Source organism: Nycticebus coucang, chromosome 10 (assembly GCF_027406575.1).
Source record: "Nycticebus coucang isolate mNycCou1 chromosome 10, mNycCou1.pri, whole genome shotgun sequence".
In the NCBI taxonomy this organism is placed as follows: Eukaryota; Metazoa; Chordata; class Mammalia; order Primates; family Lorisidae; genus Nycticebus; species Nycticebus coucang.
In genome coordinates, this window is record NC_069789.1 from 83,329,808 (window position 1) to 83,354,843 (window position 25,036).

At 41.1% G+C, this 25,036-nt stretch overlaps 2 protein-coding genes across 7 annotated transcripts in view; one reads left to right on the forward strand and one right to left on the reverse strand.

Annotated features, from left to right (window-relative positions):
- Positions 1-24,789, reverse strand: part of RALGPS2 (Ral GEF with PH domain and SH3 binding motif 2) — a 193,887-nt gene extending 169,098 nt beyond the window's left edge. For 3 of the 6 annotated variants that reach the window (XR_008383058.1, XR_008383057.1, XM_053605424.1), the window contains exon 1: positions 24,444-24,783. The gene's annotated coding sequence lies outside the window, so the exon portion shown is untranslated. Of the gene's footprint in view, positions 1-24,035; positions 24,240-24,443 lie in introns of those variants that run through there. The other 3 variants (XM_053605427.1, XM_053605428.1, XM_053605426.1) reach the window with 3 other exon arrangements.
- Positions 23,619-24,721, forward strand: LOC128596456 (translation initiation factor IF-2). The gene is given in 7 exon segments (XM_053606080.1): positions 23,619-23,876; positions 23,878-23,951; positions 23,954-24,008; positions 24,010-24,115; positions 24,118-24,192; positions 24,195-24,312; positions 24,315-24,721. Coding segments are annotated over 7 exon segments (1,071 nt in total). The 5' UTR covers positions 23,619-23,640.
- Positions 24,790-25,036: the final 247 nt, after the last annotated feature.

The following is a 25,036-nucleotide window of genomic DNA, read 5'->3' on the forward strand; positions in this document are numbered from 1 at the left end:
AGGAAAATTGCCCTTGACAAAGCGGCCAACTCTCACTCAGGAGAGACACCGCTGAGAGGGGCTAACTCTCCTTTGGTAAACGTGCAGATTGCATAGCCCTGCCTCAGCTGTCTGCTTTGTGAAGGCAGTCCCTTCCCTCTCTCCCGAGAGCACTTCCCTCCTGGCATGTCAGGGACTGTGGCCAAGACAGCTGCACATGGCTGGCCCAGTGAGAGCTTCTGAGGCAGCTTGGTCCATGGGCAGCGAGGAAGGTCCTGGGGGCCCACGCAGGGCTCCCAGTCCTCTCTGCATGACTGACCTCAGCCCTTGGTCCTCACCCTGCAACCTGCCTTGCCAACCCTGCCAACACCCTCTCTTCTGATTCTGGTGCTGGGGGAGGGTACGCCAGCCCCCTCCCACTAGATCCTGGATCCTCCTGGACTGGAACCCCATGGGCTTGGCAGGCCAGGAAGGCTGTCAGGCTCCCCGACTCCTGAGTCACACTATCTATAATGTACATCCTTATTTTGCCCTCAAAAATTTGGGCACAATCTTAGAACGGGTACGGCGAAACTTACTAAAGGCAGAATACAAATGTCTACATACAATAACCGAAATGCCATGAAGGCTACGTTGAACAGTTTGATGAGAATATTTCAGATTGTATATGAAACCAGCACATTGTACCCCTTGATTGCACTAATGTACACAGCTATGATTTAACAATAAAAAAAAAAAAATTGGGGCACAAAAGTATGCATTGTACATGGCAAAATATGCTATTTCTTCCTTAAATATTCAATAGGATTAACTTATAAGCCATGCAGCCCTGGAGTTTTTGCACATGTGAATATTGTAATAACAAATTCAATTCTTTAACAGATACAGTGTTTGGGTTATTTCTTCTTGAGTGAAGTTTGATAGTATGTACTTTTCAAAGAATTTGTCCAATTCATCTCTGTTATAAAATTTATACGCATGAAGTTGTTCACAGTATTTCCCTTGTTATCCTTTCACTCTGTTTAGAACCTGCAGTGATGCCAGCTGTCATTCCTGATATCAATCAGGATGGTTAAAGCTTTACCAATTTTATCAACCTCTCCCCCAACCCTCCCAAAAAGCAATGTATGGTTCTATTGATTTCATCTGGGCAGAAAACAGGAAAAAAAAAAAAACAAAAACCCCACACTGATCTTTATCATTTCCTTTCTTATAATTAGTTTAATTTGTCTTTCTTCAACTTCTTAAGGTAGAAATGGAAGAGAATGATCTGAAATTTTTCTTCTACGACAGGCATCAAGGCTATAAATTCTCCCCTAGGTACTGCCTTAGTAGCAACACATACATGATATGTTGTGTTGTCATTTTCATTCAGTTCAAAACATTTTCTAATTTCCCCCCTTTTTTAAATAATAGCTTTTTTGAGATACAATTCACACTGAAAATGTGCCCTTTTTATACAATTCAGTGGCGCTTAGTATACTCAGAGTTGTACAACCATCACCACTATATAATTTTGGGACATTTTCATCTTCCCCCAAAGAAAACCTGCATCCTTAGCTGTCACTTTCCATCCTTCAACCCCAAACCCCTGCCTAACCCTGAAAAACATGAATCTTTCTATTTCTTTCTTTCTCTTTTTTTTTTTTTTGTAGAGACAGAGTCTTACTTTGTCACCCTTGGTAGAGGATCGTGGCATCACAGCTCACAGCAACCTCCAACTCCTGGGCTTAGGCGATTCTCTTGCCTCAGCCCCCCAAGTAGCTGGGACTGTAGGCACCCACCACAACGCCCAGTTATTTTTTTGTTGCAGTTTGGCGGGGCCGGGTTTGAACCTGCCACCCTCGGTATATGGGGCCAGCGCCCTACTCACTGAGCCACAGGCACTGCCCTAATCTTTCTATTTCTATGGACTTCCCTATTCTGGACATTTCAGATAAATCGAATAATATAATATGTAGTCTTTTGTGTCTGGTTTCTTTAGCATATGTTTTCAAGGTTTACCCACATTACAATGTGTCAGAACTTCCTCTGATGGGTGAATCTACTGTATGGATATACCACATTTTGTTTATCCATTCATCAGGTAATGAACATTTGGGTTATTTTTACCTTTTGTCTATTATGAATAATGCTACCATGGACATGCATGTACAATATGGACATGTGTTTATGTGTGGAAATACTGTTTTCAATTCTCTTGGGTATATATTTGGAAGTAAAATTGATGGATCATATGGTCTTAACTCTATTTTTAATTTTTTAAGGAACTGCCAGACTGTTTTCCAAAAGTGGCTATACCACTGTTCATTCTCACTAGCAATATATGAGGGTCCTAATTTTTCCACATCCTCCCCAACACTTATTATACATCCATCTGATTAGAGCAAACATTTAAAGTACAGACAAATATTTTCCTTGAAGAACTACTGTATGTTTCTTTCATTTACTGCTAGTTAAACATACTTTCTGTATATGTTTCTTGCAAATTTGTAAGTCCAGTCATTAAAGCAGGGGAAGTCTGTGTGGCTATAGTTTTGTTACTTCCTTGGAATGCCGGTTAGATTCACTGCTCCTCCACATCTTCACCAGGAAGATGCAGATGTTTTAGAAAGGCGAAGCCAGATTTAGGGTCTCATTTGTTCTTGCTTAGCACCTTCCATCTAGATGGCCAGGAGAAGCAGAACACACTCAAATGTGTATGTGGATGTAGAAAAAGAACCACATGGCTAAACTGCAAAAAGCAATGAAACATGAAACTCAGGCAAAAAAAAAAATCTACCATCAAAGTACAACTGCTATAACTTCCATTCAATCTTTCTATCCTATCCTTCAATGACTTGACTGATTTTTTTTTAGCATTTCTCTTGTCTGAGACATCACACTACCTCTGAGTGAATTTAAAACCTTCTGATAAGTGTCCAGAATATCCTGAGCAATGAATGGGTCTTTCTGCAGAAGTCTTGCACTTTCAAGCCCTATGAATATCAAACAAACGGAATCGGGCAGCGCCTGTGGCTCAAAGAGTAGGGGCGCCGCTCCCATATGCCGGAGGTGGCGGGTTCAAATCCAGCCCCGGCCAAAAACAAAACAAAAACAAACAAACAAACAAACAAATGGAATCAAACCATATCAACATGCCCCAAAGAAAACTGGAGACACCTGAGATCTTTCAGATGGCAATCTTGTCATATGCGGGCATGAGATCTCTGCAAAAGGCACATTCTCCCCAAAGGGCCACAACTACTCCAGAGCCACAAAATTCCCATGCAGCTCCCTATGGGTACACTTCACAAGTGTCCTGGAGCTGGGGTTCACCACAATGCTCAAGTTACTGGTCAGCAGCTATGGGTGTCTTAGGCAGGTCAATGGAGTTCCGCGTGACCCGTGTCCCAGGGGCTGTGGTGCAGGCAGTTGTTGATGCTGACATAGTTCACAGCCAGCTGCGGGTTGTGTTGCCAGGTGTTCACATGCTTAGAAAAATTTAGTATTCCCTCCAGGTCGCTCAAGGAGTGGGTGAGAATGGTGTGGTCATCCTCACAGTAGCCAAGAAGCACGAAATGTCAGCTCTGTAGAGGAGGTCAGCATCTGCAGTCCATGGAGGACATCAGCTTTCACCTCCAGACTGTTCAGCCCTGACAGCAACCTTTTGCTCCACTCAGACAGAAAGACTTTCTTCACACTTCTGTTCTCACTCCTCATAGGATCTGTCCTATTTTGAAGCGGTCATGGGGACAGTGTCCAGGGTTCCCTATGAACAGTGGAGGAGGAGAATAAAGTCCCAATCCAGGCAGAGGTAGAACAGTGTATTCATGAGGGCCTGGTCAGCAGCAGCCAGACCACCAGGGATACCTTCGTGAGCATCAGGCCTTTCCTGCTGTCCTAGGGATACTTTTCCACGGTGCAACCCTCTGCAATTTCCTTCCAGGAGCACCTTTCTGCTCACAGTTCAGGTCTCCATCCAGATACCTGGGTCAGTCAGTACTCTGCTTGGCCCCCAAGGACTGGTATGAAAGCACCCTTGTCTCCTGCAACAGTTTCCTATGTGATCTCCCACTTCTTCCTCCTTCCCAATCCATTCTCCACACAGCAAACAGGATCTTTCTTCTGCCACCCTGCCGGCCCCACACCTGCCAGCAGCCACACGGCTGCATGCACTCAGCCTCCTGCCTTCATTTCCCTTTAGAGCTATTCCTTGAACTGTAAGTTATTTAGAATTGTGTTAGTTTCCAAATACAATTTGTTTTGTTAATAATTTCTAATTTAATTCCATTGTCATCAGAGAATATACTCTATAAGATCTCAATCCTTTTAAATTACTGTGACTCGTCTTATGGCCCAAAATATGGCCCATCAAGAAAAATGTTCTGTGTGTACTTGAGAAGAACTAAGAATAATATTCTGCTGTTAGGTGGAGATTCTGTAAATGTTAATCAGGTCAAATTAGTTGACAGTATTGTTCAAGTCTACTATGTTCCTATGATTTTCTGTTTTCTTATTCTATCAACTATTGAGAAAAGCATTGAAGTATCCAACTAAAATGTAGATTTGGTGGTTTCCACTCAGAGTTCAATCAGGTTTTGTTTCAGGTATTCTGAAGTTCTGTTACTGGGACACAAATGTTTAGAACTATTAATTCCTCTTGATTAACCAGCCTCTTTATCATGTAATGATGTCCTCTTTCCCCGAAAATATTCTTTGCTCTGAAGTCTACTTTGTTTGGTATTAATACACTATACCACCATCCTCTTGACTAATCTTCTTCCATCCTTTAGGTCTATTATCTTGTTATTTGCTTTCTATTTGCCCTATGTTCTTTTTTCTCTTTTTATGCCTTCTTTTGAATTAAATAAACATATTTTATAGCTCCATTTTATCTCTTCTGTTGGCTTAGGAAGTTTAACACCTTGTTGTCTTTTTATACGATTGCTTTAGGATTTACAGTAACATCCTTTAACTTACCGTGGTCTTCCTTCAAGTCATATACCACTTCACATACAGTACAAGAACTTTACAATAGTATACTACCTAGTTTCATATCTTGTCCACCTGTGCCCATAGCACAGTGGTTACGGCGCCAGCCACATACACCGAGGCTGGTGGGTTCAAACCCAGTCCAGGCCAGCTAACCAACAATGACAACTGCAACTAAAAATAGGCAGGCATGCATTGTGGTGGGCACCTGTAGTCCCAGCTACTTGGGAGGCTGAGGCAAGAGAATCACTTAAGCCCAAGAGTTTGAGGTTGCTGTGAGCTGTGATGCTACCACACTCTACCAAGGGTGACTCAGTCTCAAAAAAAAAGAAAGAAAGAAAAAAGAAAAACATAAAAAACAGTAGTAACATACGAAGACCTTCCTTGGCTTCATTTAAAAAGGTTAGTAAGAACTAAAATGAAATCAGGTATTTAAGAATTAAAACGCTTTATTATAACTAGATCACCTAGGTTCAAATCCTATCTCTGCCACTTACATGTAGGTTACCCACCCTGTGCCTCAGTTTCTACACCTTTACAACGAAAGTCACAGTACCTACTTCAAGTCACCATGAAGATCCAGTGAGCGAATGCAGGAACATGCTTAGAACACCACTAAGCATCTATTAAATGCTCAATAAATAAATAGCAAGTTCTATTAGTCACACTGTATGAGAGAGACAATATTTTGTAATGCTCTACATACTTGTTTACCCAGGCCACGTGCAGGGATACACTGCTTCAAGTGAGTAACTCTGAGTAGGCAAGCAGAATAGCTCTAGGTAGACTATTTTCATTGCAAAAAATCATGCACATTATCTCAAATAGCATTTATATATGAATATATAGGATGCCAGTTATAAAATGCTTTTTATGTGCATGGCATTGTTCTAAAAGCTTTGCAAGTGTCACTCTCACTTAATCCTCACATCAGCCCTATGAGGAAAAGTATTGTTAATGCCCATTTTACACATGAGAAATGAGACAGAAGTTAAACAATCTGCTCAGGGTTGCATAGCAAGTAAAAGACAGAGTCAAAATTCTAATGCCTAAAGCCAGACATAAAAGTCTGTTATCTTTCCTGGGGGCAGGGGGGTACTGAATGTGGTCTCAAGAAGGGTAAGAGCCACAGAAGTACTCGAGTAAAGGAAGAACAGTAACTATCGAGGTAAAAAACAAAACAAAACAAAAAAAACCCAACAAACAAAAACCACTCCAGGGTCAGACTCGTCAATCTCATGTTCTGTGCCTCTTGGTCTCACTCTGTCATGACGGCCACATGGTTTCTCTCTTAGAATTTTATGCTTCTCTCAGCACCTACACCCTATTCTTTTCTATTTATCAAAGCTTCCTCATCTCCTGTATCATTTTTGTAATTCACAGCTCTGCTTACTCCTACTTTCTATTCCCTTAAAATGTAGTTTTATAGGATTCTACACTAATGCATCTTTCCAGCTTCTGAAGCTCCCATGGCTCAATGGTAATTAAACTCTCTATTTCCTATAACTTTACCAACCAGACACTCCTAGGTTGTTAGGCGACTCATGCAGTAGCAGCCCTTAGGTCAAATGCCCACTGCTGGATCAATCTGTTGCCATGAAGTTTTATATGGTATAAAAACATTAGCTACTGAAGTTTATTCTCCCACAACGTAGATTTCCTTCAAAGGAACTGTGGGCAGGCAAGAATTATAAACGACATGTCCAGGACACTGAGTCAGATAAATCATCACTAATCTGGGGCTCCAAAGTCTTGCCAGGGTTTCTCATCTATTTAGTTATAGTAATTAAGTAGTTATAAATACAAATTTTGGTTGTTACTAAGGGAATCATATAATTAACAGCAAGCATCACCCAGCAATTATTAAGGGCTGCCATACTATATCAAGAGTACTAAAATCGAAAGTTATCTACTCATTTCTAATTCTGCTCAGAGATAGAAGCAGAATGCATAATCCTATTCATCCCTATAGCTGTGAATCTGTTGAGCCATAGTGGAGTGAGGCAGATGAGAGGGCTAGATTAGATCTGTTGACTTCATTACTACAGCCAATTCACAGCTGTCCTCACTGTTTAAATAAACAAGTGCAGCACAGAAGGCTTCACAAGTACTGATAGATCCCGTAAGTTCAAACCTCCAAAGTGGCAGCTTTGAAAACCTTTTGGCAAACGACTCCTTCCTACCACCTTTTAGCTCTCTTAATGGCAAGAGAAGATTGTTAATTTAAAGCTGTCCGCTGCATAATTATCTAAGACTAAGCAATAGGAAAGTAATAAAAAGCACAAAGTTAACATAAAACGTATTAATGCCACTGGTATCAATGTTGTGTAAAGCTTATTTGTTGGGAAGATGACACACATAACTGGAAGCTTCTCTTTTCCTTCTTTTTTTTAGAAAACTTGTTTCTAAACAGTGTAGAATAGATTTTTCCTCCAATCTTCATTCATAAACTTCCAATCTACAATTTTAAGAATGAGAATAGAAAAGCTAAAAGTCAGTGGGTAACATTACGTACTATCATTTCAATTCTAATATCTTCTGTTTCATTTCTAGAGGCTGAATAATGAAGTTCCTATCTTATCAAATGTAACTGTATTTTCCACCCCATTCCAAACAAATTCTTCAATCCAAAGCATGTCAAAAAACGAATTCCTGTTACTCTACCTTTAGTCATGCTGTTCTTCAATACTTAGTGTGTTCTTTCCACCAAAATGAAACGTATTCCTTAAGGACCACTCCTGTCCTGACTGAGCCCCCTCTCCTGTGAACTGCTAATGTTCTTCAATCTTAAAACTACAAAACTGTTTTGTTATTTTCTGTGGTTTCACACGTAAGATTTTAGTCTTTTCATCAAGATGTGAACACCACCACTTCTATAACATTCTCAATTACTGTGCTTACAGAAAACATTTGAAAATGCTATTGACTAAAAAAAAAAAGCAAATCAAAGGCAGAGTTTCTTATCCATTAAGATATCCTCAAAAATGTTTCCATTTTAGTACTTAATCTTATCCTCCTAGCTTTAAATGATAGGATATAAACCACACAAACCTACAAAAATATAACAGCAAATAAAAACTGTAAAAGAAGGGCAGCGCCTGTGACTCAGTGGGTACGGTGCTGGCCCCATATACCAATGGCGGTGGGTTCAAACCCAGCCCCAGCCAAACTGCAACAAAAAAATAGTCGGGTGTTGTGTTGGGCACCTGTCGTCCCAGCTACTCAGGAGGCTGAGGCAAGAGAATCACCTAAGCCCAGGAGTTGGAGGTTGCTGTGAGCTGTTTGATGCCAGGGCACTCTACCAAGGGTGATAGTGAGACTCTGGCTCTATAAAAACAAACAAACAAAACTATAAAAGAAAAGCAACAGAGGTTACCCTAATGACAACTTACAAAATAAAAGCTTTGTCAACAAAACCTAAAATACTTAACTAGCCACCCACCTACTGTCCTACAAACTCCTAAACTGTCTGTAAAGATCTGCGCACATACACAGAAATGCAACTTAAGAAAAGCAACCAAAAACAAACAGGCTGGTCATGTAAGCTAATTCCAGGAGGCCAGAAATGTTCTGCTCAAATCCTGAGAATCTAAATCAGGACTAGAAGAGGTATAACAAATAATTTATTCCAGTAACCCTAGAGATCTAGAGTAACCCCAGATACAAGAGAAGCTGGGCTGTAATTACACTTGATCTTCAAAATCCTCAAAGAGAAGAGAAAGTAATTCACTCAGGCCAAGCACTTTACTGACCCTTTCTCATTTAATCCTTACAATGATCCTATGAGAAGGCATCAATATACCCATTTTACAAATATGGAAACTGAATGTTAAAATAAGTAACTTGCCCAGATTCACACAGACTTTCATCAAAGTATTAAAACCACTGCCTATGGAAAAAACAAAACAAACAAAAACCCACTGCCTACATTGCAAAAAACATTTAATTTAACTTAGTAAATTATTTGACTGATCCCAAGCACACTCAGATGCTTATTCAAAATTTAAGGCAGTATAAAAGGAACTCAGCTTTGACATTCATATTCCTTTCAACGTAAATTTAAGATATGCATTCATTAAAAAATATAACTTATAAGCGTTAGACTAGATCCAACCAAAATCCACATCCATATTAATATTTTCCTAGCAAGTACTTGCTAGATATTTGAGAATAGCATTACTTGTTCAAAAACCATGTCATTCAACTTTATGACAATTGACTATTTGAATAAAAATATAAAAAATAAATTTTATATTAAAATAAGATGAAGTAAAGATTAAAAATTTAAGTCATGAAAACAGTAGAAGTAAACATAGGTGAGGCTTTGATTTTTTTTTTCCAGAGTCTCATTATGTTGTTCTCTGTAGAGTGCTGCAGCATCACAGCTCACAGCAAACAGCCACAACACCTGGCTATTCTTGTTGTTGTTGCAGTTGTCATTGTTGTTTAGCTGGCCAGGGCAGGTTTGAACAGGCCAGCCTTAGTGTATGTGGCAGCAGCCTACCCACTGAGCTATGGGCATCGCCTGAGTTTTTGAATTTATTTTGACATAGAAAAGTCTCTCTAGGGCTGACACTGGAAACAAACAAAGGAAGAGATTGATAAATCTGACTTAAGAAAACATTAGATATACCGTGAAATACAAGTATCTCGCCAACTCTAAAATACACATTTTTCTCACCTTTTAACATCTCTGAAATAAAGATCCCTCTTAAAATCGTGTCATATTTTTATTCTTAGATGTACACAAAGTAGTGTATGTTACAAATGAAGCCATTTTAGATTTAATAAGTTAGGGGACAAAAGATAAAATATTTAAAACAAAGAGATAAAGTTAATATTTTTAATACATAGAGTTCTTTTTTTAGCCGGGCATTGTGGTGGGTGCCTATAATCCCAGCTACTCGGGAGGCTGAGGCAAGAGAATCGCCTAAGCCCAAGAGTTGGAGGTTGCTGTGAGCTGTGATGCCACAGCACCCTACCAAGGGCGATAAAGTGTGAGACTCTGTCTCTCAAAACAACAACAAAAAAGCTCTTTTTCTTACATTTCAATGAATGCATATCTTAAATTTAAATACTCCCTCCTCAGCCTCCCAGAACACTAGGTTACAAGCATAAGAACTCTTTTTTTTTTAAGAGACAGAGCCTCAAGCTGTTGCCCTGGGTAGAATGCCGTGGTTTCACAGCTCACAGCAACCTCTAACTCCTGGGCTTAAGCAACTTTCTTGCCTCAGTTTCCCAAGTAGCTGGGATTACAGGTGCCCACCACAATACCTGGCTATTTTTTGGTTGTAGTTGCCCTTGTTGTTTGGCAGGCCTGGGCTGGATTCGAACCCACCAGCTCTGGTGTATGTGGCTGGTGCTTTAGCCGCTTGAGCTACAGGCACCAAGCCACATAAAGAGTTCTTACACATTAATGTGAACTAATTAGGTGCTTCAACTACTTTGGTTGTTTCATTTCTTAAAGATACATACTTCTTAAAATATATCTACTTCATTAAAACTTTCAAAAAACTGAGCAAAAAGAAAATAGGCAAATGATGTAAAAAGGAAACTGGAAAAAGTAGCACAATGTCAAATATGTGAAAATATCTTCATTGAAAATGCTTAAAAAAGGCAATTTAAAAAACACTTAGTACTAATTACGTAACAGATCAATACATGTTTTAAAGCTAATCATCCAGTGAGTAAACACATGGAGAAATACATGCTTACATACAATAAGCAAGTATGTAAATGTACTTAGGAATTCATCAAAAAGACATTACAAGGATAGGAAGACCTATCAAAAGAGATGTTAACTCTATGACTATTCAAAATATCTAAAAGGTCTAAGTTATTTTGAAAATATTCAAAATAACGTAAGTGTCCTACAAGAGACTGCTTAAATTGTGATACATTGATGTCATATAATGTAATCATTAAAATGATACTAGAAACTATCTTTGAATTGCAAGGTAAGTGTTCCCAGAAGTATATTAAGACTTTTTACATGAGCATCAGAATTTTTTTTCTTGTTTTTTCTTTTGATGATTTTGTTTGTTTCACTTTTTTACTGAGATATACGTAATACTACAATGTGCACTACAGTGTATTGTTTAATAAATTTTTATTAAACACCCACATAACCACCCATCAAATAAAACCATAGACATTTCAACACTACAGAAGGTCCCTCTTGCTTCTCTTGGCCCTCTAGCTACAATCCTTAAGACACTCTCCTTACTTGTATCACCAGAGATGAGTGACCCTTTCCCGAACTTCTCATCAATGAAGTTACATAGTTTGTACTCTTCTGTATCTGGTTTCTTTTGCTCAACATGTTGCCCGTGATATTTACTCACATTTCCTGAATATAGCTGTTGTTCATTCTTTTTCTTTTCGAGACAGAGTCTCACTCTGCTGCTGTGGGTAGAGTGCTCTGGCATCATGGCTCACAGCAACCTCAAACTCTTGGGCTCCAGTGATTCTCTTGCCTCAGCCTTCCCAGGTGGCTGGGACTAATGCACCCACCACAATGCCCAGCTAGTTTTTCTATTTAGTAGAGATGCAGTCTCGCTCTTGCTGGTCTTGACCTCCTGAGCTCAAGCAATACTCCCGCCTCAGCCTCACAGAATGCTGGGTTACAAGCATAAGCCACCTTGCCCAGCAAGTTGTCCTTTCATTTTCACTACTGTATAGTGTTTCACTGGAATACCACAAATTGTTCATTCAATTTTTTTGTTGATGGACATTCGGATTGTTTCAACATTTCAATTTTAACATTTATGTTTTACATAACTAAGATCTTGTTACATATACCGTTTTTTCCAAATCAACCCCTTCTTCTCCTTTCAGTTATTTTCTCCCTTTTTTCTCTCCCTCTTCCTACTTTAGCCTGATAAGGTAACAAACATTTACATTTAGTGTGCAAAACTCTTCATCCTTACAAGAGCACTTACATAAACACATACAAACACAAGTTGTTGCTGTTGTTTGCTTCATAAAAATGGGATATCCCTCTGCACCTTGCTTTTCTCAGTTAAATACTATGGCTGTGTTGTTACTTCATTGATTACCTTTCCCATTTTTTAAAATAGCTTTACTGAGATATGACTCACGTAACAATACACTCTACCCATTAGTTTATATATTCACAATATGTATAAGCATCACCAGTCACTTTTTTGAACAAAAACCTTCCCCTCAAGAAATTCCACCCCCTTTAGCTACAACCTCCTTTATTCGTGCTATAGCCCTTAGCCACCACTAATCTGCCTTCTGTCTCAATAGATTTTCCTGCTCCAAGGGAGGGATGACTGGGTCACATGGTAACTATGTTTAATTATTTGAGGTAGTGCCAGATGGTCCTCCAAAGGAGCTGCATCATTTTACATTCCCACCAGTGTATAAGGGCTCCAATTTCTCAAAATCCTAACCTACACTTGTTATTTTTTCTTTCTTTTCCTTTCTTTTTTTTTTTTTTTGAGACAGTTTCTCACTCTGTAGCCCTGTAGTAGAGTGCCATGGTGTCACAGCTCACAGCAACCTCAAACTCTTGGGCTTAAGCAATCTTATCTCAATCTCCTGAATAGGTGGGACTACAAGCACCCACCACAATGCCCAGCTGTTTTTAGAGATGGGGTCTCGCACTTGCTCAGGCTGGTTTCAAATCCCTGCGCTCAAGCAATCCACCCACCTCAGCCTCCCAGAGTGCTAGGATTACAGGTGTGAGCCACCATCCCCAGCTATCTAATTTTTTCATTGGAGTCATCCCAGTAGCGTGAAGTGGTATCTCACTGTGGTTTTGATTTTATTTCCCTGATAGGCAATGATAGCACCTTTCATGTAATAATTGGACATTTGTACATCTTCTGTGAGAAATGTCTATTCAGCTCTTCTGCCCATTTTATACTGACTTGTTCACTTATTACTGAATGAAGAATTTTTATATGTTCTGAAGAGAAGCCTCTTACCAGGTATGACACGCAAATACTTTCTCTCATTCTGTAGATTATTCGCTTTCTGAATAGTGTCCTTTGAAGTACAAAAGTTTGTGATTTTGATGAAGTTCAATTTATCTATGTTTTTGTTTTGTTGCTCTTGTGTTTGGTGTCTTTTGGCACCTCACCTAAGAATCCTGTGCCCATTCCAAGGTCGTGGAGCTTTATTCCTGTGTTTTCCTCTATCAAACATGCCCTTCCATGCCCATTTATCCTCATTTTTAGTGGGTCTATACCCAGAAGTGAAACTGCTAGATGACAGAGCATATACATATAGAACTTCAGCAGATGCTACCAAAGAATTTTCCAAAGTGGCTACACCCATTTTCAAACCCAACTGAAATGTGTAAGTGTTTCCACTGCTTTATATTCTTGCCAACACTTTGCATTTCAGACTTTTTCATTAACACCCTTCTGGTGAGTATGTGGTGGTATCACATTATGGTTTTAATTTACAGTTCTCTGGAAATTATACGTGAATACTCTCTTACCGTTAGCCAAGCAGACAATTCATTTTATGAATGGTTCTTCCAGTCTTTTGCTCATTTGTTTTAAAATTGGGTTACCTGTATTTTTCTGCACTGATTTTCATATTTTCCAGATACAAGTTCTCTGTCAGATAATTAAGTACTGCAAATAAGTTTTCCAGTGTGTCATTTGTCCTTCTGTTCTCTTGGTAGCATTCTTTGATGAACAGACATTATTATTTAATCAAACACAATGTATCAACCTTTTTTCTGCTTCGTACTTTTGTATTGTTTTTTTAAAAATCTTACCCTATAACAGGGTCATATAAATATTTTTCTATGTTTTCTTCTGGAAATTTTTTTTTTTTTTTTTTTTTTACCTTTCACATTACATCAATAGTTCCATTATGGGGTATATACTCCCTATATCCTATGCTATAAAACTATTTTCAAAAAATAGAGGGGGAAAGGTAAAGCTTTATTTTATGAAGTCAAATTCTCCAATATAACTTTGAAACCAAAATACATACATAGAAATCTTACTGATAGATGAACATTTTTTAAGAACTCTAAGACACCAGCAAATCAAATTCAGTAGTGTGAGTGGAAAAAATGCATCACAGCTAAATGGAGTTTAACTCAGGAATGCATAGTTAGCACAGTAGGGTATGATCTACTAATGTATTCCATCTTATTAGGTTAATGGAAAACACATATGATCATCTCCACCAATACAGACAAAACACAATGAATCTGACACATTTATTTTTTTAACAAAAAATTTTTAGAAAATTAAGACTAGAAAGTGTTTTTTAGGGTGGCGCCTGAGGCTCACTGAGTAGGGCGCCAGCCCTGTATACGAAGGGTGGTAGATTCAAACCCAGCCCCGGCCAAACTGCAACAAAAAAATAGCCAGGCATTGTAGCAGGTGCCTGTGGTCCCAGCTTCTTGGGAGGATGAGGCAAGAGAATCGCCTAAGCCCAAAAGCTGGAGGTGGCTGTGAACTGTGACGCCACAGTACTCTATTGAGAGCGACAAAGTGAGACTCTGTCTCTAAAAAGTAAATAGTGTTTTTTAATGTTATCTATCAAAAGCTTTACATTACCAATCAAAAACCAATAGTAAGACATTATTCAATTAATGCCTAATTAATCATTAGACTTAATGATGAAATTTTAGCAAAATATGCATATATATACATATATACACGTACACATATATATACACATACACATATATATACACATATATATATAAATATATATATATATATTTTTTTTGTACAGACAGAGACTCACTTTATTGCCCTCCATAGAGTGCTGTGGCATCACACAGCTCACAGCACCTTCCAACTCCTGGGCTTAGGTGATTCTCTTTTCTTAGCCTCCAGAGTAGCTGGGACTACAGGTGCTTGCCACAACACCCTGCTATTTATTTGTTGCAGTTGGGCCGGGGGCCAGGTTTGAACCCGCTACCTCGGTATATGGGGCCAGCGCCCAATGAGCCACAGGTGCTGCCCAATAATATTTATTTTTTTAAGACAGAGTCTCGCCATGTCGCCCTTAGTAGAGTGCCATGGCATCACAGCTCACAGCAACCTCAAACTCTTGGGCTTAAGTGAGTCTCTTGCCTCATCCTCCCAAGCAGCTGGGACTATAGGTGCCCACCACAACACCTGGCTATTTTTTGTTGCAGTCGTCATTACTGTCTTTAGCTGGCCGGGGGCTGGATTCGAACCCAACAGCTTCAGTGTATGTGGCTGGCACCATAACCACTGTGCTATGGATGCTGAGCCAGCAATACTCTTATTAAAAAGTCAGGAGCACGAAATTCAGAATCACCTCTCTCAAGCAAGCCCTGAATGATGCCCGGCAACACTTTTGTTTCCCTATTCTATTCATTTTGACTCTCTGATAGACAAATGTATCGCATGTTATTTCCCTCTCTTCTCATTCTCCCAAAATACCCCCTTTCTTCCTTATTCTCAAATGACAACCTTAGTTTTCCATAAACCGTGCAAGGGTGGGGAACCTGCAGGCTCAAATCCACATGAGGCTCTCCAGATAGATCCCCAAATGTGGCCCGTTGACTAAATCCAAAAATCACAGAACAAATCCTTTTCTCAAAGGAGTGCAGCAGAGAAAGATGAAGCTGTTTTTACCTCATGTGCTTAAAAAATAACAATCTTGAAATCAGAAAGCCACAGGTTTCCCATCTCTGCAAGGTAAACAGAAACAGCCAGATGAGAACTTTCTGAACTGCCACCATCATGTGTCTCTCCATATATTTTGTCTTTCTCCTATTTCTATAGTAACTCTTCCTACTCCTGGTAAAACAAAGGCTAATCCTTCCATCTATGCACAGATCAGAGACAGCAAACCACACCCTAGGCTGCTTATGGCTGCTTTCACGCTACAATAGTAGAGCTGAGTAGCAGTAACAGAAATTGCATTGCCTAAAATAACTAAAACACTTACTACCCTCTAAAGGCCAGGCACAGTAGCTCATGCCTGCAATTACAGCATTTGGAGAGGCCGAGGTAAGAGGACTGCTTGAGGCTAGAAGTTCAAGACCGACCTGGGCAACATGGGGAAACTTTGTTTCTACAATAAGTTAAAAATATTAGCTGGGTATGGAGGTATATGCCTGTAGTCCTAGCTACTCAGGAGGCTGAAGCAGGAGGATCCTTTGAGGCCAGGAGTTCAAGCTGCCAGTGAGTTATGATAATTCTCCTACACTCCATGTGGGCCTCAAGCAAGACCCCACTTCAAAAACAAATAAATAAGAAAAAGTTAGCTGACCTTTGTACTAGATCATCTTTCCTCTCCATATAATCGTAGGCACTATTGATTTAATGGCCCAATAAATTCTGTGCACAAAAAGTAAAATGAGATCCATGCAAGACATATAAAATATGAGGGATATATCACATATACTGATGACAAAAGAAAAGATCTTAGGACCAGGTCACATATAAAGGACGAAAACTTTGAATGACCTAAAACTTTTCAATAACCAACTGAAGCTAGAGAGTATAGAGTAATCCCCTAAATTTGGAGAGAAATTTGAATTCTATATGTAGCTCAGCCAAATGATCAACCAGTGTTAGGGTAGAAGGAAAATGCAGGTGGACATAAAGCTTGTGTGCAATTTAAAATAGTTTAATGTAGTAAATTGCACACGAAGTTTATGTGTACACCCTGTATTTTCGGCAATATAAATATCTCAAAAATTTCACATCTCCACATGCTCACGCTCATCCCTAAAGTTACTAATGGATGTGTTTCCCCAAAACAAAGGAGGAAATAAAATAGAAGAGGCTGTAGTCCCAGCTACTTGGGAAGTTGCGGCAAGAGAATCACTTAAGCCCAAGAGCTAGAGATTGCTGTGAGCTGTGATGCCATAGCACTCTACTGAGGGCGACAAAGTGAGACTGTCTCTAAAAAAGAAAAAAAAAAAAAGGTAAGAAAGTAGAAGAGGCTGGCGCCTATGGCTCAAAGGAGTGGGGCACCGGCCCCATAGACTGGAGGTGGTGGGTTCAAACCCAGCCTCAGCCAAAAACTAAAAACAAACAAAAAAAGAAAGTAGAAGACATGAATCCAGAGATTACAGGCGTCCAGCACAGGAAAAAGGCAGACAGAATTCTCAGAATCATGAGGAAGGGAAGTCACAGCTATAGGTATGCAGCATTAAGTGGAGAGGAGCAATGCAGATCTAAGCAAGAGGACAGAGAGTGCAATAAAAATTTTCCTAATTTAAAAAAAAAATTGATCAATTACCTGATGCATTTGAAGATACTGGGATAGTTGGTAGGAAAAATTTAAGAGACAAACAGGAAACTAAGAAAAAACAAAAAAATTTTTAACTGCAGGAAATACAATTATAATATACTATTAAGGTTCAACTGTAAACATATTTACAAAGTCACAATAATGCAAACAATGAACAGTTTTAATAAAAAGCATAACATAACTACACTGGGAGGACCATAGCAAAGAAAGTTCAAGGTGACTTAAGAACTCGAAAGGACTCCTTCTCCACAGTAGAAAGCCGATAGATTCTATCTAAAATTGAAAAACAAATAAAATAGGAGACTATGCATTCATGACTGAAAATTAAAAAGAATGGAAGTAAAAAGCAAAATACATAATAATATCGAAATTTTTTTGCTCTGAGAACAGAACCCAAGGCAAAGAATTGGCATTTTAATTACAGGTTGAGTATCTCTTATCTGAAATGCTTGGGCCCAGAAGTGTTTCAGATTTTTATGATTTCAGATTTTTTTTGAATTCTGGAATACATGCATTACCAATTGAGCATCCCAAATCCAAAAACCCAAATCTGAACTGCACCAAGAGCATTTCCTTTAAGCATCATAGCACTCAAAAAGCTTAAGATTTTAGACCTTTCTGGATTTCGGACTTTCCAATGTGGCATGTTCCATCAGTCTAAGCCTTTTACTACAATTTTCTTTTTAACTGCATAGTTGTATTAATTAAAGTCAAATACTGTTTTTTAAAAAGGAACAAAACCAAGCATGTTTGTATCACTTACGACCAATGAATTCGCTCACTACATAAATATTTGAGCATCATCTATGCATTAGGTATTTTTCTAGGTACTTGGAAAACGACAGTGAACAAAGCTTAAGTTCTTGCCCTCATGAAGCTTACATTCAGAGACAGAGACAGATAACAAATAAATTAATGTATGCTATATATCTGATAAATCAATGCAGTGGAGAAAAATAAAGCAAAGTAAGGGCACAGAGTATACTGAGGATGCTATTTATGATAGTGTTTTCAGAAAAAGCCTCTGCAACCTGTAATCCCAGCTACTCAGGAGGCTGAGGCAAGAGAATCGCCTAAGCCCAAGTGCTGTGAGCTATGATGCCACACCACTTTACCGAGGGCAACAAAGTGAGACTCTGTCTCAAAAAAAAAAGAAAAAGCCTCTGCAAAAACGACAAAGGAAATCACATTTAGAATGAAAATCTGTTTTGAGAAAAGGCCATATAAGTAAAATAACAGAAGGGTATCAATTAAATTCAAGATGAAAGCATCACTTTAAGTCTCTCGCACTCCCAACCAATGTGTTACTCAAGAGCCAGTACCAAAAGTTCTCTGTGGGGACATAAATCGCCAAGCCCCCTCAAGTTAAGTCATATGAACATTGCTCTATCTACATGTATGTATGTTGTGTTGAGTGCGTGTGTATATATACACCCACCCTTCCTATATCCCTAACTAGCTACTCAGTAAAGTGATTAGGTAAGTTTGCATTGAAACTTTTTCTTTCAGGCCGGGCTGGGTGACTCACATCTATTAATTCCAGCACTCTGAGAGGCCCAGGAACGGGTCACCTAAGCTCACGCGTTCAAGACCAGCCTGAGCTAAACAAGATCCTGTCTCTAAATATAGTCGAGTATTGTGGTGGGATCCAATAGTCCCAGCTACCCAGGAGGAAGAGGCAAGAGAATCACTTGAGTCTGAGGTTGCTATGAGTTATGACACCAAGGCACTGGGGCGTGCGGGGGACCACAAAGTGAGACTGTCTCAAAAACCAAACAAACAAAAAAACCTTTTTCTTTCCACAGAATAGGTAGATGTCACACATTTTAAGTTCTAGTGCTTACTATTATGTGGTTACGAGTTTTCCTAAATCACAAGCTCAAGATATTAATTAAGGAAGATTCCATATTAATTCCAAGTTCTTGGGTGGCACCTGTGGCTCAAGGAGTAGGGCGCTGGCCCCACATACCGGGGGTGGTGGGTTCAAGCCCGGCCTTGGCCACAACTGCAAAAAAAAAACCAAGTTATTAAAATTTATCACATCCAATCTTCATTCTCTCATTAAAGAGAAATCAACGAGAAAGCAAGACATAGTTAAGAAACAATTTATAGGGTAATAGAATACATTCATTTTCTTCTCCAAGGAACCTCACTCAGGCTGAGGTAGTTTGAAGCTATTTAAATTATATTTAATTGGAAATTGAGTAAAAGGTGGCCAGGATCACATCTGTGACTCACATCTGTAATCCCAGCAGTCTGGGAGGCTGAGGGAAGTTGATTGCTTGAGCTCAGAAGTTCAAGACCAGCCTGAGCAAGTGTGAGATCCCAACTCTACCAAAAATAGAAAAACTAGCCAAAAAAAGAAAAAAGAAAAGAAAAGAAAAACTAGCCAGGCATAGTGGCACTCGCCTGTAGTCCCAGCTATCTGGGAGGCTGAGGTAAGGTTGCAGTGAGCTATATATCATGGCCCTCTACCCAGGGCAACAGAGAGACTCTGCTTCAAAAAAAAGGAAGATAGAAAGAAAGAAAACTGAGTGAAAAGATACAGTATTTAGACTGAGGTGACAATTTTGTTCCAAATGTAGTCACCTCAAAGTAAAAACCTCATATTCAAAAAATAAGATTCATTGGCTCAGAGCCCATAGCTCAGTGAGTAGTGAGCCAGCCACATACACCAAGGCTGGCACGTTCAAGCCCAGCCAGGGCCTGCTAAACAATGACAACTGCAACCAAAACATAGCTGGGAATTGTGGTAGATGCCTGTAGTCCCAACTACTTGAGAGGCTGAAGCAAGAGAATCACTTAAGCCCAAGAGTTTGAGGTTGCTGTGAGCTGTGATGCTGTAGTACTCTACAGAGAGTGACATAGTGAAACTTTGGCTCAAAAAATTAAACGAATAAGATTCATTTTAATACATCTTACTTTTACAAACATGAGTCATTAAAAGTAAACCCAAATTATCTGTGTCTATTTTATATAGCCCAAAAAAGGCAGTACTTTTAGAGAAAATAAATAGGTTTAAAGTTTAACTCATAATAGCCGGGCGTTGTGGCGGGCGCCTGTAGTCCCAGCTACTTGGGAGGCTGAGGCAAGAGAATCGCTTGGGCCCAGGAGTTGGAGGTTGCTGTGAGCTGTGTGAGGCCACGGCACTCTACCAAGGGCCATAAAGTGAGACTCTGTCTCTACAAAAAAAAAAAAAAGTTTAACTCATAAAAAGAAAATTTTTTATTAAATTTCAATTAATAGTTTGCCTTAAAGTTTAAAAGTTACTTAGAAATTTCTAGAAAAACTGAACAGTAGTATACTACTAAATGCTGAACTACAGCACCAGATGTTGATGGTCTCCCACCAGGATCTTAAGCCCTGAAATGAAGTATAGCATTCTAGCAAGAATTACCATTTGGGTGGCTCACACCTGTAATCCTAGCACTCTGGGAGGCCAAGGAGGGTGGACTGCCTGAGCTTACAGGTTCCAGACCAGCCTGAGCCAGAGTGAGACCTCATCTCTAAAACTAGCCGGGCACTGTCACAGGCGCCTATAGTCCCAGCTACTTGGGAGGCTGAGGCAAGAGAATCGCTCAAGCCAAAGAGTTTGAGGTTGCTGTGAGCTGTGATACCACAGTGCTCGACAGAGGGTGACAAAGTGAGACTCTGTCTCAAAAAAAGAAAAAAAAAAAAAAGAATTACAATTTGGGTTCAGGTTCACCACGCTTTTTGATGGCTTGCTTAGTATCTCCAAACCTTAGTTTTCTCATCTAAATACAGAAAATAATGCCTACATAGGGTCATTGTTAATTTTTGGAAACTCTGCTGATGAGAACAAAATATTTAAGTATCAATAATACACAAAAAGAGCTTTGTAATCTACCAATGTTTGCCATACTTGTGTCAAGAGGGAAAACTATCATTTTCAGTCAAACTTTTGATTTTATCAGCAATAATGATCAGATTCTATAGAAGAACAGTAGGGCATTGGTTCAGTCAGTCACCTAGAAGAAAAAGGTGTATTTTCAAATTTTAGAATAAAAAAACAAACACCTAAGATTCCCTTATAAACAAGTGCCGAGAGAGAATATTTTCAGGAAACACTTCATTTAACTACATAAACCAAAAAGGAGAAAGCTGGTTTAACCACATGTAAACTATGCCATCATCTGACTTCAGGTAGAATGTTTATCTTTGGTTTACTTAGAAACCAGACACCCAACATATATAAACATAGGCATATTTTAAAAACAACTGTCTTAATGTTTTTGTTCACTAAGTAATAATTCCCACTATTCTTGGAAGGAAAAACAAAATATCCTTAATCAAAAAGTCTCCAGAGGAGTTTTCACTACTCAAACTTTTAAACTAATATATTTCCCCACTTGCCATTTAAGCTCCATCGGGGCACAAACCTGTCTTTTTCTCTGGTGTATCCTTAGATACATCTAGAAGACTAACTGGTAGCAGGTAGGTACTCAATAAATGAGTAGAATGAAAGAACAAATTAACAAACTGGGCTTCTGGACAACAGCCTAAGTGTTTTAAGTTGCAATAGAACTATTTCACCTACTTAGCCATCATTCACTACACTCAACTGTAATAACATAATAACCCCAAAAAGGAGTGTATCAGGTACTTAAAAACGCACATAAATAACTTGGCACATACATATGTGATTCACAAAGCCAGTTTTTAAGTTATGCTTTCCTCTCAGGAAATTTTGGGAGTATTCTTTCTGATATTATAAATAAGTATCAGAAAAGTGTGTTGCAATCCTGACAATGCAAATGCTATCTTTAAATTTCTGTTCCAATTGAAAAAAATTTAGGCAAAGTGCACAGTATCTCCAGAGTCCTGCACAGAGTATTTTGAAGTTAAATTTTAAGTCAATGAAAGGTGGAACATAATGGAGAAAAGGCACATTTTACCATTTCAAAAATTATTGTGCTTAGGTGAGCAGGGAATAAAAATATTAAAATAAAACCATGACACTCAATTTTAAAAAAGAGAAAATGAACTATATTTAAAACTAATTATGCTGGGCTCAGTGCCTGTAGCTCAGCAGCTAGGGTGCCAGCCACATACACTGGAGCTGGCAGGTTCGAACCCAGCCCAGGCCTGCCAAACAACAATGACAACTACAACCAAAAAATAGCCAGGTGCTGTGGCAGGTGCCTGTAGTCCCAGCTACTTGGGAGGTTGAGGCAAGAGAATCACTTAAGCCCAAGAGTTCGAGGTTGCTGTGAGCTGTGATACTACAGCACTCTACTGAGGGAGACGTAGTGAGACTCTGTCTAAAAAAAATATATTAATTATGCTGAAATTGTTTATTCAAAATGACATCTAATATCCTTAAATGCAATTTTTTTTCCTGACAGAGTCTTACTCTGTCACCCTGGGTACAGTGCCATGGTATCTTACCTCACAGCAACCTCTAACTCCTGGGTTTAAGCGATTCTCTTGTCTCAGCCTCCCAGGTAGCTGGGACTACAAATGCCCAGGACAACATCAGGCTATTTTTTAGAGAGGAGGAGGTCTCACTCTGGCTCAGGCTGGTCCCCAACTCCTGAGCTCAGGCAATCCACCCACGTTGGCCCCCCAAGTGCTAGAATTACAGGTGTGAGCCACCACCCGGCAAATGTGATCTTTATACCTGGCTAAAAAGACAAGTTATTTTCCAAATCTTTGAAACTACACGATAAACTTCATGCCTACACAGCTTGAGTTAGGGGTTATCTTTATTAAAATAATACAGTTTGGATATAAGTTCCTTCACAATTCTAAAGTCCAGAGTTAAGATGTTTAGTACTAAGAGAAATACACTTAATTATATTTATGATCCTAAGGCACTTGTACAAGCATAATTATCTTGGGGTGGAACAGGCTTTATGGCTAGCAGGCTATGTGACAAGTGTGACGGCGAAAGTAACTTGAACAAGAGTTGATCTAATGGTGAATACAAAAAGCACCAAAGTCAACTCAAAACACTGATAACAAAACAAGGCTCTCTGAAGCAACTGACGAGTTGGAAAAAAAAAAAAAAAAAAAAATATATATATATATAGCCAAGGCACATAAACGATAAAGCACAACTAACTGCTGCCTGTTTCCACTTTATGATCTTGAACACTGGGCATAAAATACTTCTTTTTAGTGTTTTGTTACCTGAAATTTAGTGTTCCGATTGCCCCTCCTCCTCAGTGCCCTTCCTTCCTCCTCCCTCACCCCTCCCAGATCAAATTAACATTTGTACTAGGTACCTCCTATCAGCTCGCAGCTTCTTCCCAAACACACCCACGTACACTGAAACTGGCCTGCGTCTACACAACACACAGCTACAGAGAAAGAGCTTCCAGAGGGGCAGGTGGGGGATAATTTAGCTCCGCACAGCTTTACGACTATTTTCTAGATATTAGCTCCTCACTCACGGCTCGAGTTTCTCCCAAACACCTCCAAGGCATGGTGTTTATGAGCCTACCTAATCCGATACCGCAGTGGAATTCCGGATATTTGCGGACAGCTCTCCCGGCTTTGCAAGTGTTTGATCAGATACGTCCTGAATCTTTTTACCCCCACTATGCCGGCTCGGGGCTGTAGAGCAAACCCAGCCGGGGCAGCGCCCCCCACCCCGCGCCCGGCCCAAGGCCAGCCCAGCCCAGGAGGCAGCCCCCAACCCCCACCCTGGGCCGGGGCTTGCGGGACACTCGGACTGCGGGCCGTTCCGCAACAGGTCACCCTGACCGCGAGTCCGCAGGTTCGCTGGCGGCCAACTCGGGGGCGAAGCAGCCAGGGCCAGGGGAGGGGGTGTGGCCCGACTCGGCCGGTCCCGGTCGGCGGGCCCGGCTCGGGCTCACCTGAAAGGAGGCTGAGGCGCCCCCAAGCGCCGGGACAGCGCGAGGGGAGGTCGGGGTCTTCCGCCACCCAGAAGGTAGAGCTAGGCGAGGCGGATTCGGGGGGTCACTGCGCCCCCGGCCTCGGGACGGTGCCCCTGAGTGGCGACCGCACGGGCGCCTCCAGACTCCAAGAGCCAGCGACCCAGGGCAGCGCGGCCCCCAGAGTTCTCCTCCTTCAGCCCGAGCTCCTCAGCCCCCTCCCCGCGCCGAGGGCCAGCAGCCCCTGGGCCGGTGGCCGGGGAGCCACACACCGCAGAGCCCGAGCCGCCGCCATTCCCCGCGCCGCCGCCGCCGCGGCTCAGCGCCGCCCCGGGGGTGCAGCTCACCCACCTTCCCTCCCCCGCGCCGCCCAGCCGCCGGAGCACCGACCTGGGCAGCTGCGGCCGTCGCCCTGGAGGATGGAAAGACGGCGCCGGCCTCACGCTCCACCGCCACTGCCGCCGCCACCGCCTAGGGTAGCGCTAGCCGACCCAGGCGGCCGGCGTCTCTCATTCAGCGCCCGCCGCCGCTGCCGCTCGGGGGAGGGGAGTGCGCTGGATCCACCCCGTCCGCGCCAGGGGTGGGGGAAGAGAGCGGACCTGGCGGGGGCGCGCGCCAAGAGGGCGGGGCGGAGCCGAGCGCGCTCGCGCGGAGAGCCAGAGCCGTAGCTTGCGGGGTCTCTGCTTGCTGACCGCTCGGTCCCTGCGACCCAGCGGAGCCCAACTGCCGCCGGGGACCGGTGTTAGGGGCGCGCGCGCGGGCAGCCGCAGACCCTTGCCCGGCGCCGGCCGGAGGGAGGAGCTCCCACCGGCCAAACCAGGGGGTAGGGAGGGGGTGAAGGACAGACAGGTGGGACACCCATCACAACGGGGCCTCCCCTCTGCAAGGCACCGCCCTCTACAGTGAAATCCACTGTGAGGTCTTCGGCCTTCAGAGCCCGAACCTTTCCTTTAACGCCAGAGAACAAAGTCGAGGAATATTTG